The sequence below is a fragment of the Nannobrachium achirus genome (assembly GCF_963921795.1).
Source record: "Nannobrachium achirus genome assembly, chromosome: 2".
Classification (NCBI taxonomy): Eukaryota; Metazoa; Chordata; class Actinopteri; order Myctophiformes; family Myctophidae; genus Nannobrachium; species Nannobrachium achirus.
In genome coordinates this window covers 62,074,394-62,093,910 of record NC_137811.1, presented here as the reverse complement: position 1 = coordinate 62,093,910, position 19,517 = coordinate 62,074,394, and the positions used below count along the sequence as shown (strand labels likewise).

The 19,517-nt window shown below is 45.2% G+C and overlaps 1 protein-coding gene across 1 annotated transcript in view; it reads right to left on the bottom strand.

Annotated features, from left to right (window-relative positions):
- Positions 1-447: 447 nt before the first annotated feature.
- Positions 448-19,517, bottom strand: part of pianp (PILR alpha associated neural protein) — a gene marked incomplete at its 3' end in the record, with an annotated part of 19,404 nt that continues 334 nt past the window's right edge. The window contains exons 2-5 of the mRNA XM_080743254.1: positions 18,523-18,995; positions 14,351-14,429; positions 2,240-2,388; positions 448-461 (exon numbers count right to left, since the gene is read on the bottom strand). Coding sequence (XP_080599380.1) covers positions 448-461; positions 2,240-2,388; positions 14,351-14,429; positions 18,523-18,995 — 715 coding nt within the window. The remainder of the gene's footprint in view (positions 462-2,239; positions 2,389-14,350; positions 14,430-18,522; positions 18,996-19,517) is intronic.

Below are 19,517 nucleotides of genomic sequence, written 5' to 3'. Positions count from 1 at the left end.
ATCCCGGATAGAACAAAAGTTCTGTATTGCAGCTTTAAGACTTGCTTACCCGCAGGTAGGTAGAAGCAATGGAGCAGGTTGGATTTAAGCTGGTCTGTACAGCTCGGGGGCAGTACAGAGGAGACAGAAACGAAAGCGCAGGGTTACAATGACAGAGCCATATAAAAGGTAGAGAGAGATTTACACTGCACAGAGGGGGGAAGGTGGGAAGGAGTCGGGGTGGGAGTGAGAGAGCGGCAGAGAGAGAGATGCGTTAAGGGGGGGTTTAGGCCTCAGGGAAGCGGAGGAGTGCTCACGATGGCTGGATACCTGGGATCCCTGATATCGTTTCACAGTCTGAGAAGGAAATAAAACTGCACCAGGGGCGCTGCCGGCGGGCTGGCTGTTGATGTTCCTCCCCGTTGCAGAAAATGTTTATCAAATGGAGAAAACAGTCAACTCAGAGGTTCACAACAGGAATCCTGACAGATGGAGAAAGACAAGAGAAAGAGAGACACGTCTTATATACTGTATGTGGAAGAGTTCACATTTACAGTTTGCATGCATGCATTTCCTTATGCTTTTTCTTTAGCGTAAGTTGGCATGTAACAGTGTTGTATTTTTAAACTGACAGCGTTGCAGGAATGATACCGTCACAGTCATGCCAATAAAGCTCCTTGGAATTGGGTTGAAATGTGAAAGAGGGGGGAGAGAGAGAGAGAGAGAGACAGACAAGGTGGGGGTGCGCTAAAGCCAATGAATAGAAGCAGGAGGAGGAGGAGGAGGAGGATGGCACTGGAAGCAAGACACCAGCAGTGCCGAAGTAGAGCAAAAGATGATAGACAGACGGAAAGCCGGGAGAGAAAGAGGGACAGTGAAAGGAAGTGAGAAGCGGGGAGGGGAGGCTTGGGGTGGTGGTGGTGGTGGGGGAGCGAGAACACGGAGAAGAGGCGAGGTGGGCGAGCGAGCGGAAGGGAGGTGCCAAAAAGAGCAAGGAAAAGTGGAGCAGACGACGAGAGACAAGAGACAGACACGGGAGGAGAGAGAGAGACACAGGAGAGGAAGATTGGGGGGGAGAGAGGTGTGTTTTTTTAGGGTAAATGTGACCCACAATGCACGGAGAGAACTGTAGGAGGGGGTGGACACAAGGAGAGAGAGAGAGAAAGAGATATAGAAGAATAGAAGTGAAACAGACGAGAGTCTGAAAGGTAGGATGAGATCGATCAGAGGAGAGAAACGAGGGATGTATGCGTGCAGGGGGGGGGGGGTTGATAGGAGGGTAGAAGTGGACGGGGATGAGGATGAGGAGTCCCAGATGAGAGCAGAGGAGGGGAGGAGAGGAGCAACAGGGGCCTGAAACGCAGCTGATGAGAAACTGTTGGGGAGGGAGAGAGGAGAGGAACTGAGGAGAGGTGGAGTATAAAAGCCTATAATTATCCTGAGTGAGATTAACTTGAAATCCCCTCCCATATAAATACATCATTTCATGGATGGGACTCAGCAGTGCCTTACAACAAACCGCCCCCCCCCCCCTTACCCCGCCCCAAGTGATGACTCATCCAGGGAGGAGTTTAAAAAGACAGATCCACAACAGTCCCAATACAACAACAGTCCTAACCGTGGCCTCCTGTACTCCACAGAGAGTTACGCTACCGTCCAATTATGCTCCAGTCCACACATTGCCAGCACACAGGAGAGATGGGATGACTGGTTCACACACGCTCACCTGCTCGCACGGCGAACGCACAGTCACACACACACACACACACACACACACACACACACACACACACACACACACACAGCTACAGGTAGCTAAACCTGGATCCAATAATGCAGAACCAGCGGGCACACAGCACACGCTCATATGCGACCTCAATCCGAGGTGTGTGGAGTGTCATTCCTTCTCACTCTCTCTCTCTCACACACACGCGCACACACACACACACACACACTTCACTTGCACACCCACGGCCAGCCAAACTTGAATTGAATAGCACACAGAAAATGCTTAATGTTCAATTTTTCTCACACATGCACACCGTAGGCATACATAGACACACATACATACTTAAAAGTGCACACTGCACAGGTATCCAAACTTAGATTTAATAGTGCAGAGAGTCTCACACATTCACACACACACATAAAATACCCTGGTGGCCCAAATTGAAATCATTTGTGCGCAGAATTAAATAGTCACACATGCACACATTGGTGTACGCGGCGCGTGTGCGTTCACTTTGCGGGGTCTCATTACCGTACCTCTCTCTGTCGCTGTATGGGGGGCTACTGTGCAGTGTCTGCCGACTGTCCTCCGAAGCCAGAGAGCGAGGGAGGGCGAGGGAGAGGGGGGGCGCCACGCCACGGGAGAGCGGGGGCGGGTGATGGGAACAGCTGCGATCGTAACTGGAAGAGAGAGAGAGAGAGATTGAAAGAATGAGAGGGAGCAAAGAAAGGAGGAACAGAGGGGGAGAGAGAGCGAGAGAAAGGGATGGATGGGTGGAGGACAGTCCGAGCGACAGAAACAGAGATTGATTGATAGAAGGAGGGAGCGAGGCAGAGTAAAAAAAAGCTTCAAGACAGAGCGAAGGGGAGGAGGGATGGAGAGATGGATGAACAAGATAGAGAGATTAAAAAAAGAGGGATGCAGAGAGAGAGAGGCGTCCAGGGGACAGAGGAGAGAAAGAGAGAGTGACAGGGACAGAAGAGAAAGGGAGTGAGGGACAGAGAGGGGGACAGAGAGAGTCAGGGCACATCACGAGGGAGCAGAGCCAGCCAGCCAGCCATAAGCTCCAGTGAACGCATTACTCTGCCACTGTATGAGAGTTAGAGCACTCATTGGACTCATTAAAGCACTGTCGGGGGTGGGTGGTGGAGAAATGAGAAGTCAAGAAAGACATAATGGCAGAGGAAGAGAAAGCCAGGGGAGATTGAGGGGACAGGGTGGGTGTGAGGGAGAGCGTTGGGTTGGAGGGGGGATTACAAGGGAACGCTGGGAGAATGGAGGTGGACGTGTCATGTGTGTGGGGGTCGTGTGTGGTGGGTGACAGAGAGACGTACATGGTGGACATGAGGTGAGGTTATTTTCTAGTGGCGGGAGAGAGAGAGTCGTGACAGTACAGCACCGGAGACGGTCAGGTAAATTCCCTCAAGGAACGCTTGTATGCACGCGCTGTGGGCAATAATGTCCTGCACACGGAGATCACAAATGCCCCTACACTCTCATTTTTCTCATCTTGTTCACATGTACACACAACGTAAACATACATAGACACAGTCAGATGAAGAGACAGACAGATAAACACAGTCACACACACTCTCTCTCTCTCTCTCTCTCTCTCTCTCTCTCTCTCTCTCTCTCTCTCTCTCTCTCTCTCTCTCTCTCTCTCTCTCTCTCTCTCTCACACACACACTCTCTCTCAGTCAGTCTTGCTTACTTGCATTCACATTAACATAAACATAAAGTACAAGGACACAGTCATACAAAGAGGCAGACAGATAAAGACACACACACACACACACAAACACACACACACACACGCGCGCGCGCACATACACACACACACACACACACACACACACGCACACACACACACGATAAGATTAGGCACACTGATGATTGTAGAGCTTGGAAATCACAGAGCATATGCTGCCTTTCTACTAGTGTACTCATGGTGGACTGGCCCGCGGCCAATTTCCACTATAGCCTATCATTTCAGTCCATCTGTACCACCCAATACCCTCCCATTCATTCCGCAGCACTCCCTAGATGTAACACATGGCGTTATTTACACATTTATGACACCCAGGCACATGCCAATCGATAGCTGCTACATGAGGAACTGCCAGCCGCCTCTGTCATTGAATTCCCTTATTCAATAATGCCTCGTGGTTTCAATCATAATAGCATCCCACCAGCGGTAAGTTTCCACAAGTCCTTCACTGGACGGGGGTTAATGAAGTTGGCCCCAAAAGATTTAGATCATAGAGCCCTGAGGGGTACTCTGACTGCCTGGGTAGTTGGCAGTCAAGAGACAACATTGTCCAAATGTGTAGTATAATGTGTAATATAATAACTTTTGGACAGCCTGCTGCAATAACAGGTCACAAATGATCATTTCTCTGTTGAAGCTGGAGTGCCACAGGCCTATTTCCTCCTAAATAATGATCATTGGGTATTACGGTAAATGTCCTGAATTGATTTTACATACCTGTTAAAAAGTTATATTTCTGTGGACCCGACCAACTACTCATTACAAACACTGGAGTTAAAATGTTCCGCCCACTCAGCCAGGCACTTCTCTCCCTATCCGTCTGTCTCCCTTGCCAAATGGAAAGCAATCTTTTTAAACACGTCTCTATATTAATTAAGAACTGTTTCACAAAAACACTGCAGTGCTGGTGTAACGAATGCATTAGCAGCAAAAAATTGCTTTTTACATGTGTGGATTACAGAGATAGTCAAGAAGTTTCCCATTCGCTTCACTTCATTTACCTACTGGGTTAACTGATGAATAGGCATATTGATGTGAATTTATTGCAAGATGTACTGTAGAGTGTTTGTCCGACTACAGATATTGCTCTGCAATGTTTTGAAAACACCTGAATGTCGTATCAATAAACTAAAACAAATAGAAGTGAATGTAGGCAAAAAAATAATAATAATTATACAAAAAAGAGTTAGTGATACTGACATGACATGATACAGCCCTGTTAGAGCACTGTCACAGGGATGTCAGGCCCTGTCACATTAGGCACCTCTCACAGCACTGTGTGACATACTGACATGATACTGACATGATAGGATGTCAGGCCCTATCACAGCCCTGTAACAGGGATGTCAGGCTTTATCACAGGGATGTCAGCATGTTACCATTTTTGCGACCGTAGGTCGTAGTTTACTGTCAGAACCGGCACAGCTTGTCCGTAGATGGACGGGTAACGCCTGACTCTGTGGTTGCCCTGACACATCAATATGTCTTGGCCATCTGGCCAGTGTGGCACAGAGTCACAGTGATGTCACAGTGATGTGGACATAGGGGATGTCGATATATGGGCATAAAAGGGAAGGAGTCACAGTGATGTGGACATCAGGGTTAGTTAGTTAGTTTAGTTAGTTACGTTTATTTCTGTCCCATTTAATACAACCAGTACAGTACATCAACAATTAGCACTTCAAAACTGGTCCGAAAAGCTTATAATGCCTACCCTATTTGAATAATACAAATCTAACATATTTGTTTAGACAGGACTGAAAAACAAATTACGGTAAATGTATTTGCTAATCCAAAGAAAGAGAGAACAAAAACAAAACATTTTGGTGCTGTAACATGTGGCAATGTGGTAGTTAGTACTGCCACAAAGTACACCAAACAATAAAACTCTGACATCACACTCTGACATCACTGTGATGTCATGGGAACCAAACCCCTTTTATTGCCATATATGGAGATCCCTGTGATGCCAGAGGAACCAAATCTCTTTTATGCCCATATATGGAGATATGGAGATCCCTGGATGCCAGGGGAACCAAATCACTTTTATGCCCATATATGAAGATCCCTGATGTCGTCAATATTAAGCCCATATCTGTGAATGCCAATATATAATCACTGTGATATCAGGGGAACCAACTCCCTTTTATTGCCATATATGGAGATCCCTGTGATGCCAGGCGAACCAAATCCCTTTGGCCAGATGGCCAAGACATGGCGCGAGGTCGCTTGTCGCCCTGAGGCGTCTTACTGGTAATACCAAACATTTATATGGTAACTGTGACAGGGCCGTGACAGCCCTGCCATTCTGTGCTGTGAGAGGGCCTGACTGTATACAATTCTACTTGCAATCATAATCAGTTGTTTCTTCTTCCTGGGAAGTAGGCTAACATTGACTTAATAATCACATACTAACAGTCCAGTTTAATGTAAAATATTTGGAAAGCGATGAGATGTTTTCTAAATTATGTAAGTAACATAGGACCCCACTGTATAGGCAGGGACCTGGATATTGGATAGGGAGCACTGGCCGAAATAGGTTTGAGAAAAACTGGTAGGCTTAGACGCTCGGTAAGCTGGATGCACCGTGGTGGATTCATACCCCTAGTCTCTGTGGTTTTTCTCCTACCAAAGAGCACCTTCTAGACACTTGTTTGCCAGATTATGTATTGACAGTGATGTGTCAAGGCTATGATATAGAAGAAGCTAGGGTCAGTCCACCTGCCATTCACGCACATGGGAGGCAAAACTGTATCGGGAAGCAGCCGGCAGGACCAGCTTGTGAACATACACTATTTCTGAACGATGGTGTCCATTGTCAGTTATAGAAAAGAAGACATCAATTATCAAGTCGTCTTCTAATCAATTTTTTTGTTTCTCGATTTGCACACTGTATAATTTTATCGAGGCATCTAAACTGCGCCATGAATCGTTTCTGGCTCGGCAGTATCGTGAAATGTGGTTGTCAGGCTGTCAACGATCGACAGTCTTGCAATATTTTGGCACGTTCAGAAACATACTTTGTTTAGATACCTCTATAAAATTACACAGTGGAGCCTAAACATCAAAAAGCAACACCGCAGAAAACAATGTGTGATATGTCTTCTTTTATTTCCCTGGACCGAGTATTTTACAAAGGTCTCATTCGTTCAGAAAAAAAAAAGTTTGTTCGTAAGCTGGTCCACCTGGCTCTAAGCTCCAATGTACTCCACGGCTGCAGTTTGCCTCCAAGTGTGATGAATCTGCCGGCTGGAATTGCTGTATAGTGACGTAGATAACTGTACCTTCTTTTTAATTACCTTAAACTGTGTGAGGTGAATTATTGGTTGGTCACCTGTCCCTGTCTCTCCTCTGCAGTGCCTGCAATGCTGTTGAACTTGGTGCCAATTAAGCACTGTAGAGGAGGAGGGGTGTTTTGCCTTTGTTTGAGTTGTTTGATGAATGAGTAATCATTGTGCTTGGTTTGTCCCACCTGCTTAAAAGGGAGGTTGCAGGTGAAGATTTCTGTTTGACTTGGGGCTGGTAAGGGACAGAATGCAGGGAAGAGCTGCCAGGGCCTTCATGGAAGGTTGTATATCGTCGTTGTCGGGTGAAAACCTTGTATGTCCAAAACCGTTCGTTTTGTATTTATCATTTTAAAAATGATCTAAACTAGTGAAAATAGCCGATCTTGCGAGGCGTTGTGTGCTTGTAGATCGGCTATTTTCACTAGTTTTGTGCAACAGTCTTCTATGATGAAGCAGGGATTTACTTTACGAAATAAATTACAAATTAGATTTTTTTTATGTCTTGGTTTGTTGTTTTTCCTTAGTTTAGCCGTCCAGGGTTTGTTTCTTATTTCCAAATCTTTGCTTTTGGCCAGTCAAAAACTGTATTCGTGGACCTTTTTGGAGCCTTGAGCCATCAGCCAACCTTTACACAGCCCTTCTCGCAATTTTTTCGGGGGAATATGCAATTAAACGCTCAATAAAGCGTCCATATCGTTTTGAGCCGAACAACCATTATGGGCGGCATTGGGGACCACAGGCAGTGAGAAGAGGGCTTATCGCACAGCTCGCCGGCAAGCAGCCCTGGGGAATATCGCTTGATCTAGCAGGAACCGACAGACTGCCAGTAGTCGGGAGATAGATAGGAAAAAGTAGCGAGGAGGGCTGGGGGGGATTGTAAATAAACGACAATGGAGAGAAACCGCTACGATGATGCATGAATAAATAGTAAACTAATAGAACCCCAAATAAAAGAGTGGATTGTATGGATGTGGTGGGGGGAGGGGGGAAACACGGGGGGCTGACAAAACTCCAATTCCGTGAGTTAGGCGGGAGGAGCGTATAGATGGATTGTGTGCCAGTAGAGATAATGTGGACAGAGCGTGAGTTCGAACAAAACCGAAATTAAGAGAGGGAACAGAATGAGCTAGACAGAAGGAGACACTATGAAAAGGGGGGCAGGAAAGAGACCAAATTATATGGGGAGCCAGGGGATGAGAAAGAGAATTGTAGTGCAAGAGAAGGCGGGCAAGATGGGGAGATAGGAGAACCGGAGGGAGGTAGAATAAGAGGATAAAGGGAGGGCAAGAGATGATTAGGGGAAGGGGAAGAAAGAGGGCTGGATGGAATGGGATGGGAAGTGTGTGAGCAGGGGTGTCACAAGGAGGGGGGGGAGTGGGATGAGCTACTAGGGCCCGAGGTGGAGGGGGCTTAATTATTTTATACTTTAGCTATTGAAAAATAGCAGATATACAAGCTCACAGCACGTCTGCGAGCTTGTAGATCTGCTATTTCATTAAGTCATGAAAATGTGTGCAAATCTTTGAATATATGTATTTTTTAAGCCAACATTTGTAACTCAGATTTTGCTGTTTGGGGGGTCCCTGGAACTAAATATTTTGAGATGGGGGCCAAATGCATATCATGGGTGGCCAAATACATATTAGCTGGGGAAAATCTGGTGAAGTTCATGCACTTGGTGCAAAGTTTTTGGTTTTTGGTATGGTGTTAGGTATGGGTATAAGGTTTTCAAAAACCATCGCAAACAAGTTGGGCTCGCCCCCTAGTGATCTGTTTGCAATGAATACAATAGTAGATCTGTCAGTATATGGTTGAAACCCCAAATAATTGATAAAAGAGATTTTTCAATGGATTCTGTTACTATTGGGTATGATAAACAACATACTAAAAGTTAAGGAAAAAATAACTTACCGGAAAGCCATCATTTTCAAGATGGCGTCCACGATGGCTGCCGGGAGCTAAAAATGCCTATTTAATGTGTAAGAATTCATATAAAATATGCACTTGGTGAAGAGTTTTTGAATTTCGGCATGGTGTTAGGTATGGGTATAAGGTTTTCAAAAACCATCGCAAACAAGTTGGGCTCGCCCCCTAGTGGTCTGTTTGCAATGAATCAAATATTAGATAGGTCAGTATATTGTAGACCACTAGGGGGTGAGCCCAACTTGTTTGCGATAGTTTTTGAAAACCGTATACCCATACCTAACACCATGTCAAAATTTAAAAGCTAGTTACCAAGTGCATATTTAATATGAATTTTTACACATTAAATAGGCATTTTTAGCTCCCGGCAGCCATCGTGGACGCCATCTTGAAAATGATGGCTTTCCGGTAGTTATTTTTTCCTAAACTTATACTATGTTGTTTATCATACCCAATAGTAACAGAATCCATTGAAAAATCTCTTTTATCAATTATTTTGGGTTTCAACCATATACTGACAGATCTACTATTGAATTCATTGCAAACAGACCACTAGGGGGCGAGCCCAACTTGTTTGAGATGGTTTTTGAAAACCTTATACCCATACCTAACACCATACCAAAAACCAAAAACTCTTCACCAAGTGCAGATTTATTATGAATTTTTACACATTAAAACCCAGTTTATAGGCATTTTCAGCTCCTGGCAGCCATCGTGGACGCCATCTTGAAAATGGTGCCTTTCCGGTAGTTATTTTTTCCCAATTTTTTAGTATGTTGTTTATCATACCCAATAGTAACAGAATCCATTGAAAAATCTCTTTTATCAATTATTTGGGGTTTCAACCATATACTGATGTATCGAATATTTGATTCATTGCAAACAGACCACTAGGGGGCGAGCCCAACTTGTTTGCGATGGTTTTTGAAAACCTTATACCCATATCTAACACCATACCAAAAATCAAAAACTTTGCACCAAGTGCACGAAATTGATGATTTTTGACCAGATTTGCCCCAGCTATATCAAAAACTTAGAAGGATTTGAAATATTCAAAGACTTGCACAAATTTTCATGATTTTTCAAAAATAGCAGATCTACAAGCTCGCAGCGCGGCACCACTGTCAGCTTGTATATCTGCTATTTTTCAATAGTTAAAGCACAAAATGTGAGTTGTACCCAGGACCCAGAATGTGGTGCGACACCCCTGTGTGAGTGAGTCAGTGAGTCCCTGCAGTCCCCAGAGAGTAAGAAAGACAGGGAGAGCGCAAGAATGATCATGGGAAATGGGAGATAGAATGGGAGAGAGAGGGGGGGGGGGGGGGGGGGATGAGCGAAAGAGAGTGAGTCCCCACGGTCAAATAAACAAGGTGGTTATTGGTTTGATCAGCAAAGCGTGGGAGTGCTCCACTACATCACACATTTGTAGCTAATGGCTGTGCATGTGCGCCAAAGCACATCGTACAAGCCAGGACATGTGACATAATGTAACAACACTACGAGAGCTCCCAACTCCTTGCCGTTTACATGCTCCAGGAGGTTTAATGGCTGCGACGATATTAGTGCACATTAATGCTGCTGCTGCTGCTTGTGTTAAAAGAGCATGAGCATCTCATACTCATGCTCATAACACACACACACACACACACACACACACACACACACACAAAACATCACACGCAACCAGATGATTTACTATCACAGCCTATAGCCCCACACATATAAACAGACTTGCGTGGCGAGTTAATGAGAGATAATAGTTTGCATTTGTTCTCCCAGTATTGTCATTTAGGATGACATTTATTGCATGTAAAGTTAATTAGAAAGCTGCGAAATATTGAAAATAGAAAAGAGGAGTGTGTCCTAAAGCGTCAAAGGGATGCTGCCGGGTTATGGGTTGCACATTACTAGCTCTGTGACATGGCCTTGTGTGAAGTCAATTTTATTTACATAGCGCCAAATCACAACAAAGGTTATTTCATGACACTTTAAGTAAAGCCAAGACCATACTCGTTAATTTGGACGGGGCTCCCTTGCAAAATAGATCTTGCATCTCAATGGGATTTTCTCCTGTGTGAATAAAGGTTAAGTACAAATGAATAATTTACGGAGACTCTGAAATTCTCCCATGAGCACGGCGGCAAGGGAAAACTACCCTTTAGCAGGAAGAAACCTCGAACAGAACCTGGTGCCACTGCCAGGTGGGCGGCCAACTATAGACTGCAGAGAAGATCTCAGATAGGAATAAATGATGTTGAAGACTGGGCCAAATGTACGGTTCAAACGACGAACAGATGAAAACCTTTAAGCTGCTCTCACTGGCTTGTGTTGTTGTGGTCTACTCTTTGTATACTTCTTGATGTTGGTGGTTTTATTTGTGGTTATCTTGTTCCTGATGGCGCTAAAATGACACCCTGTCTGTGTCTGCTGTGACTTTGAGGCATTGTTAAGAAAGTCATTGTTGAAGCAGTTACTCTGCTAACAATTTTTGGCTGAATATATTATTATCTCCACTGTGAGATAAGCAGAAATGACAAAGACACGCACGTGCGCATGCACGCACACACACACACAGGTTCCTTGAAGGGAAATGCAAATTATTCTTACTGAAATGTCCTCAAGGTGTAGCGTTTCAAGAAGATTTTCCTTCATTTTGAAACCAAACGGTATAGTGGTAGTGTAGCATACCAAACCATGCATATATATCTGAGATCAATGCACAGTCTTTTCTACAAGTGGAAACCGCCATTCATTCATGTTTTATTTTCATGGATCATGCTTTGCATACATTCACCTCTTTAGCCGTTACCCAGTTTGACTTGGAGGGAGAGATTTACTGTACTCCAAACCAGAGGTGTCACAAAGGGGGGGGGGGGGGGGGCTGAGTTACCAGGGCCCAAGGTGAGGGGGGCCTTAATTGTTTAATACTTTAGCTAAGAAAAGTCTTGAATTTGTGTGCAAATCTTTGAATATATGAATTTTTTAAGCGAACATTTGTAACTAAAATTTTGCTTCTGGGGGGTCCCTGGAACTAAATATTTTGAGATGGGAAACATAGGTTTTTAAAAAAAATATATATTCAAAGTCTTCAAAGACTTTTCAAAAATAGCAGATCTACAAGCTTGAGCTTGTATATCTGCTATTTTTCAATAGTTAAAGCACAAAATAATGCGTAATAACCCATTCCCAGTCTAAATGCGTTCCCTCCACCAATGAAGAACATTCATGGGGGCCCCGCAGTGAATCCTTGTACCCAGGGTCCAGAATTTGGTGCGACACCCCTGCTCCAAACTAGTGTTGATTTACCGGTAATTATTTTTTGGAGGGGACAGGAGTCTATGCATCCCTTCCAAGAGAGAAAGTTAGGGCAAATAAATGCAACACATGCTAAATTGTAAACTATTCACTGCATTGCCAGAAACTCACTTTGGCAGAATGGGGACTTGGGGAGACGAAGCCTCAGTTCACACTAAAATGCTTCGTGTTAATTCATCCATTTGTAATTTGTTTGAGTACACAAATGTAACCAATTGGACCCTTACAGGCAGCTAACCCAAATGTAACCCATTTGGTTACATTTTTACAGTTAAATTAATTAGGATTTTACTGGGTCGGCAAGGTCTCAAGGGAGAACGGTGCCCGCCGCTGAGTCACCGATACGACCAATATGTCCATATATGGCCACCCAGACCGGTGCCCGTTGGGCAGAACAGTCACCATTGATGTCCAGTTGTGAAATACCTGTTGTATTAGTCTGTGATGTCAGTACTATGACGTCAGAGTATGAAGTCAGTATGCAGACAGACAGCCATGGTGGTGGCAACACCGTTTATTATCAGTGATGTCAGCATGCTCATCTCCAAATTTGGGCATTGTTTCAGCATGCGGCTGTTATCATGGTGGCGACACGGTTTAGTATCAGTGAGACAGTCAGACGGCGGACGCCGGAGGAACAGACATTCGCTAAATTAATAGTTAGATATATTGGATATCCAGTTGTCCAGAACCGCAGATCACCAATATGCCCATATGGGCATCAGGGATCTCCATGTATGGGCATAAACACAGGGACACAGGTAGACAGACAGATACAGAGATCGCCATTAAAAGGGACACAGACAGACGGGTACAACCAGTACTCTGACATGACTCAGACATATTGGTCGGATTGCGGTGCGAACTCTAGATGCGGCCCGAACCTCTTGTAAAGTAAATGGGGTTCATTCATAGCCAATAGAGTAAAGACGGGTTGGTAGCCGTTAATTTATAGAGGAAGGTGGGGTTGGTAGACAATAGCCTATAAAGTAAATGGAGGTTAGTAGCCTAGAGATTAAAGTAAAGATGGGTTGGTAGCCACTTGGCACAGTGAGGTTAGATGGGATGTTGTCACTGTTGGGCAGAAACCTCGTTACTCCAAGTTTCAGATTTTGTGAGTAAAGCCCTGCTTCATCACACATGACTATTGAAAATAGCAGAATTACAAGCACACAACACCTTACGGTGCGAGATCGGCTATTTTCACTATTTTAAAATGATAAATACAAAACGTTTTGGACATACAAGGTTTCCATCCGACAATGACGATATAGAGACTATTAGAGAGAAGAGGTGAGAAGATGAGAGGCTGTTAGGTTCTATAGATCGGTGCACAAACCTCTCCAGCAATCACACAGAGAAATATTGATCCGTGCTTGTCAGGACCAACCCAATGTAGTAATTATTCATGATAATGAATTGACCATTAATTGTGGGACTGCTGACTACAGAATGTTTTTAATAATTCAGCGCTAAAGCAAGGGATGAAGCATTTGTGCGCACAAAAAAAGCCAAAGGGAGTTTTTTCCCCCCCAGATAGTACACAATAATAAGGTCATCATCAGGCAACATTTTTCAAGGCACAGTCACACTAATGTCTTCTCAATAAATGTACAAGTAAACATACTCTTTGGGAGCATAAATTGGTGTGCGGACTCTTATTTTTCTATTTCTCAATAAATAACATCATACTGATTATCAGCTAATTCTACCGTTGCTGCCTGTTGAGATTGGCAAATTTTTTGGGGCAATGAAGAAGTTGCCAGCACTCAAGGAATCTCCTTTTCACATGTTTTTATTCACCTCAATGGACAGGAGCAAATGTACGCGTTTTGACCTTTTTAGTCTTCGTCAGCGTTTCAATTTTCTGGGGCAACCTGCTTCTTCTTTTTTAGTTTTTTATTATCAAAAAAGCGCCTGCAATGTAGTGCAATTGAAACTACATTGCAGTGCACATCATGGGGTCATCACTGCTTGCCTCCTGTGAATTGTCTTATTTTTATTTTTGTTTATTTTCTTTTTATTTCATTGCTGAGTGAGGTCAGCAGACAAAGTGACGTGAATGAGATGAAAAAACCTGGGTGAAATCTGCCAATCTCAATAGGCACTAACGATATATATTATCTCTCTCTCTCTCTCTCTCTCTCTCTCTCTCTCTCTCTCTCTGCGAACGGGGTAATGCTTTTCAGAAGATGCGAGTGACGTCATTTTGTAGTTGAACCGGACCTTTCCGACGAAAGGTTCAGTGGTCGGAGACAGTATGGACAGGCCTTTAAGTTAAGGCATAAGAGCTGGTAAGACAATCATAATACAGCCCTGATCAGAGTCAATTCAGGAAGAGTTTCCTACCAGAGTTTAGCTGTTATGATGACTGCGGTCAGGATGAGCAGTGAGGAGATGGTCACTGTGACGTAGAACTGAGGGTCCACTGCAACACACACACACATGCACACACGCGCACGCACGCACACACACACACACACACACACACACACACACACACACACACACACACACACACACACACACACACACACACACACACACACACACACACACACGTTATCTTCAATTGTGACCATAAGAAAGTAATCAATATCAAACATATAATTTTCGAAATGTCTGAGTGAGTGAGTGTCTGTCTGTCTGAAACAGCGTTTCTCCTCAGTGGCTGGAGCAATTGATCTGAAATCGCATCACCATTAGCATATGAACACACCTGACATAACTGTGAAGCCCGTTTGTCACTTTCACAAATCATATACTGTATATTAGCATTTTTATGGTGTATCTACTATCTATTCTGCATCTAGCATGAGGCACATCTATTCTGCATCTAGCATGAGGCAACATGTTTAACCAGCTCTGTGTGTGTGTGTGTGTGTGTGTGTGTGTGTGTGTGTGTGTGTGTGTGTGTGTGTGTGTGTGTGTGTGTGTGTGTGTGTGTGTCTGTGTGTGTGCAGGCAGGCAGGCGGGTGCGGGTGGGCGGGCGGGCTGGGGGGGGGGGGGGGGGTATCTCTGTAGCCATTAAACGAAACGGGTATTTCTTACATTGATGCTCCTACATATTATCATGCAAGCACCAGTTAAAGTTACTTTCCATCCCTCATATACTGTATGCACAGTGCACATCCCATAACCCACACACTGCACATCATTTTGGAGCTCATATCTTTGAACGGGTAAGGGCTAGTAGCATTAGAAACTGTAAAATGTTAAAAGCAAAATCAAAAGCCTCCAACACTGATACTGGAACTCCACTCAAATTACCTCATCCAATGCCCTTTATCTCTCTGTGCAACGCGCGCGCGCACAAAATTATTAATACCACACTGTGACCATAGCTACTGTGTCCTAAACAAATGAGTAGTCATTAAAGTGAATTAAACATGACATTAAAAGTGGGAATTGAAATATAGAGCACCGATGCAATGGCATCATCCATTGTTTCCTTGCACTTTAAAATCCTCAGTGTGAATTCAACTCGGAGCGTGTGAAAGTGGACCCTCATGGACCCTTACAGCAGTGGTTCTCAACCTTTTCAGGCCGTGACCCCCCAAAATAATCATATTTGAACTGGGGACAGCATCCTGATAAGCATTTGGAATTTTGCTTGTCTCGGTTCCACAAATAAATATTGTGAAAGTAGCAAGCTCAAGCTTGTAGATCTCTCTCTCTTCTCTCTCTAAGTCGTCGCTTCCAGTCATCCCGGTTCTCCATACATCCTGCTAACTCGTTGGTGCTTTGCGCTTTCTTGAGTACATCCACGTATGTTAGTGTGGGACGTCCACGTGACCAGTGCCCATGTGTTGGTTCCCAGCACCAGTTTGCTGGCTGGCAGCTCCTGGTGTCTTTGGCAGTGTCCTGCATGTCTCATTCTCTTGGCTGCTATTTTCAATAACACAGTTGGGTCAAGAGCCACTGATTCTCACGACTAATTAGAATTTTATTAAGTGTCATCTGACACAGCAGACACGGAGGGGTCCGGTCTTCAATCTCTCCCCGGTGACAACAAGGTCTTCTGGTGTCTGTGTGTGAGAGTGTATTCACTCAAACCGTAGCTTCGTAGATCATCATTTCCCTATCTGTGTCCCTATTCTGGGTTTATCATAATGTCACAATCTACAAGCACACAACCCGAGCTTGTCAATTTTTGGCAAAGAGATTTGGTGTAAAGGAAAGAAGGAGGGGACCAAGTATAGACTCTGGGGGACTCCGGTTAGCTTAGTATTCTGTACTCAAACTCAGGCCTGTGGGCCACTTCCAAGCCTGGGGCACAAGCGCTGAGAAGTCGATGCAGAGAACCGGCACTTTAACCCAAAATGAATGGATGCTTTCGCTTTCAATTTTCCATCTCATGCAAATTCAAAACCACTATGTTTAATTTGCCAAAATACAGTGTCAGTTGTTACGATCGACAATACAAGGCACCAATGAAAGACAGAAGTTGTCAAGAATCATTAATGTAGTAATTTTATCAACTGGCCCCTGGCCCCTTGCCATTTTTGTAATGTGGCCCACAGCAGGCAAGTGCACAAATAGACATCAAAGGGGGATTGAGCCCCTGCCCTTTTATCTGTCTGTAAAAAGTGCCCTCTCCAGACCAAGAAGATAAAGAAAATTGCCCTGTCCAAACTCTCCTGAAGTGGAATGCAGCATTTTATGTTGAAAGAATTGCCATTTTTGTGTAGAAATTATGCTTACGATTATGCTTACTTCAATGTGGCATAACGCACTGAAAATAGCCGACCTCCAAGCTCACAACACGTCACAGGCTCGCAGCACGACGTGTTGTTAGCTTGGAGGTCGGCTATTTCCGATATTTCCACCAAAGGCCCTTTTAGAAATGTCAGCCCCTGCCTCTCTAACATTCTCTGCATGTCCCTGGCCCACAGCTATTTGAGTATCCCTGCTAAGGGGTTAATATGGCCGTCTCCAACAGTGCCATAGTTAAGATCTCCTTTTCCACACCCACATGCAGGTAGAGGTACATTAGGTCGCTTCTAGGATTGAATTCCAGCAACACCGTGCCTCTCCATTCACTGTCCTCCTTATCGACTTTCTGTTCACCTGCCTCAATAAAGACCAGGGAAGAAGAAGTGGAAGTGGACTGCACACTCTCAATTAAGAAAAACTCAATCATTTAATGTGTCCATCGATGGTGAATAGGTTGAAGCCCTCTGTCTTCGTATTGATCCTATGCCGTTGCTGCCATATAGGATCAAAACCTGCCAGAGACTTCTTCTTTGTCTCATGTGCTTCCAAATGTGTTGTCTCACTCTTATGCTCTACTTTCCAAACTGTGACTCTAAACAAAGGGGAAAAGAAATGTTTATTCATATCGCTGCCAACTGTCAGTCACTGAGCGATAAAATCCTCCACAGCTGGAGGCTGGGATTTAGATTGAATCCTGCCAGCGGTTCCCTTGTGTCCCTTTGCGTCCCATGTGCCTCCCGCTTAATAAGGTGTCTAAATAAAGACAAACTTAGGGGATTGGACTTCACTCGGTTCTGAAGAAAAGTAAATCCATATATATGCAAATTGTCGATTGTCCGCCAACACATCACATTCACATCACATTGTCAAACCCCACATGTGTCCCTTCAACCAGTGGCTTCTTGTTACTTAGCAGCTTCCATGTGGATCTTGGCCATCATGTGGTCACGACGTCTATGACATCAGTCATCTATGACTACACAGGTTTCAGCCTGATCCGACCTCCTTTCACCTTGATTATTATTGCTAATTGCTAATTAATTTAAGTTAAATATTGCAAAAAAAAGTGAGTAAAAAAGACAGAGCGACTTCCTTCTGCACTGATCAGTCCAGCGTTTTGCAAGATTATCCTCGGGACAAGGCAGAAAGACCCATTTCGCCTCCAAAAGAGCCACGCTATAAAAATCCATTCGAGTGCTCACGGCCGCGAGTCCTTCATCTCTGTAGGCAGCTGGGATGACTAGGTGTCCTTCCTTCCTGCTTCTCTTTCTCCTGTGACCTTGGCTTTAGCGTCTCCTCCTGGCTGTCTGCTCTCTGGACTGTCTACATAAAGAAGAAAAATAACAGAACACAAGTGCACCACCTGCTCCCTCGTTATCCACAAATAAATCCCGCGGTTCTCAAAGTGGGGTCCGGGGACGCCACCAGGAGTCCTTCATGGGGTTCCAGGGGCTCCCCAGCTAACTGGTTGGTAACTCTCAAGAGTGTACAAAACGTAAACAAGTGGACCCGTAAGGGTCCATCTGGTTCCATTTGTACGGGGCTTAAGGCGGTGATTCTCAAAGTGGATTCCAGGGACTCTGTGGGTTCCTTTATAGGGGTCTAAATTGACCTATGGAAGTCTGTAACTCTGACAGTGTACAAATGGAACCAGAGTTAAGGGGAAACCAGGAAATGTGAAAGTTTGAGAACCACTGGGATAAGGGGTTCTGGCTTGGGCCGTTGATGCGTAGGAAAACGGGGGTCCTTGAAATAAAACAGTAGTGAGAATCACTGAATAAACCCATTCATTTCAGCAGCCCCACCTTCCTCTGGCTCCCTCTCCTCCGCCCCCGTCCCTCCGTCTAGGTCCCTGGCCTCCACTACGGGCTCCAGGTGTTGGGGCTGGGTGGACACGCCCCCTGCCCCTCCCTCTGGGTACAGCCAGGCCTCAGCGGTGCCGGTGGACGCCTGCTGGGTTCCTCCTCCGCCTCCGGTGCGCAGGTGCCGCTCGGTTTCCTGGCTGGACAGGAAGTGATGCGTCTCGTCCTCCAGCATCTGCGTGGGGCCCCACACCACGGCCCAGAGCGGCGTGGGCGTGGCCTGAGCCGTGGCCCCCGACTGCTCCGGGGTGGGCGCCGCCGCCGCGGCAGGGGCCACCCCTGTCCCTCCCGCCGCCGACACCTGCCTCCCGTCGCTGTCGTCACGGTTACAGGTGGAGGGCCGTGTCACCAGGGCAACCAGGAGGAGAGGGAGGAGGCAGCCGAGGGCGGTGAGTCGTGTGACAGGAGAGAGGGAGCTGGAGAAGAGAGATAGAGGCACGCGCATGAGAGAGAGAGAGAGAGAGAGAGAGAGAGGAAGAGAGGTACAGGAGAGGAAGGTGAGACATGAGTGGAAGGGCAGGAAATTGAGACAGAGGATGGAAGGAGAGAGAGATAGGGGAGGAGACAGAGACAGGTGGAGGGCAGGCACATGCACACATAGACATCAAAGGGGGCTTGAGCCCTTTGCCCTTTTATCCGTCTGTAAAAAAGTTCCCTCTCCAGACCATGAACGCAGTTTTTTTACTATGGTGAAAGAAATGCAAATGCCTTTTTTCCATGACATACCTGAAGGCAGCATTCAAGAGAATTGCCTTGTCCAAACTCTCCTGAACTTGAATGCAGCGTCTCATGTTGATTATGATTAGTTCAGTGTCTTATCAAGCACCGAAAATAGGAGACCTCCAAACTTGTAGGTCTGCTATTTTCGATATTTCCACCAAAAGGCCCTTTTAGAAATGTCAGCCCCTGCCTCTCTAACATTCTCTGCACGTCCCTGG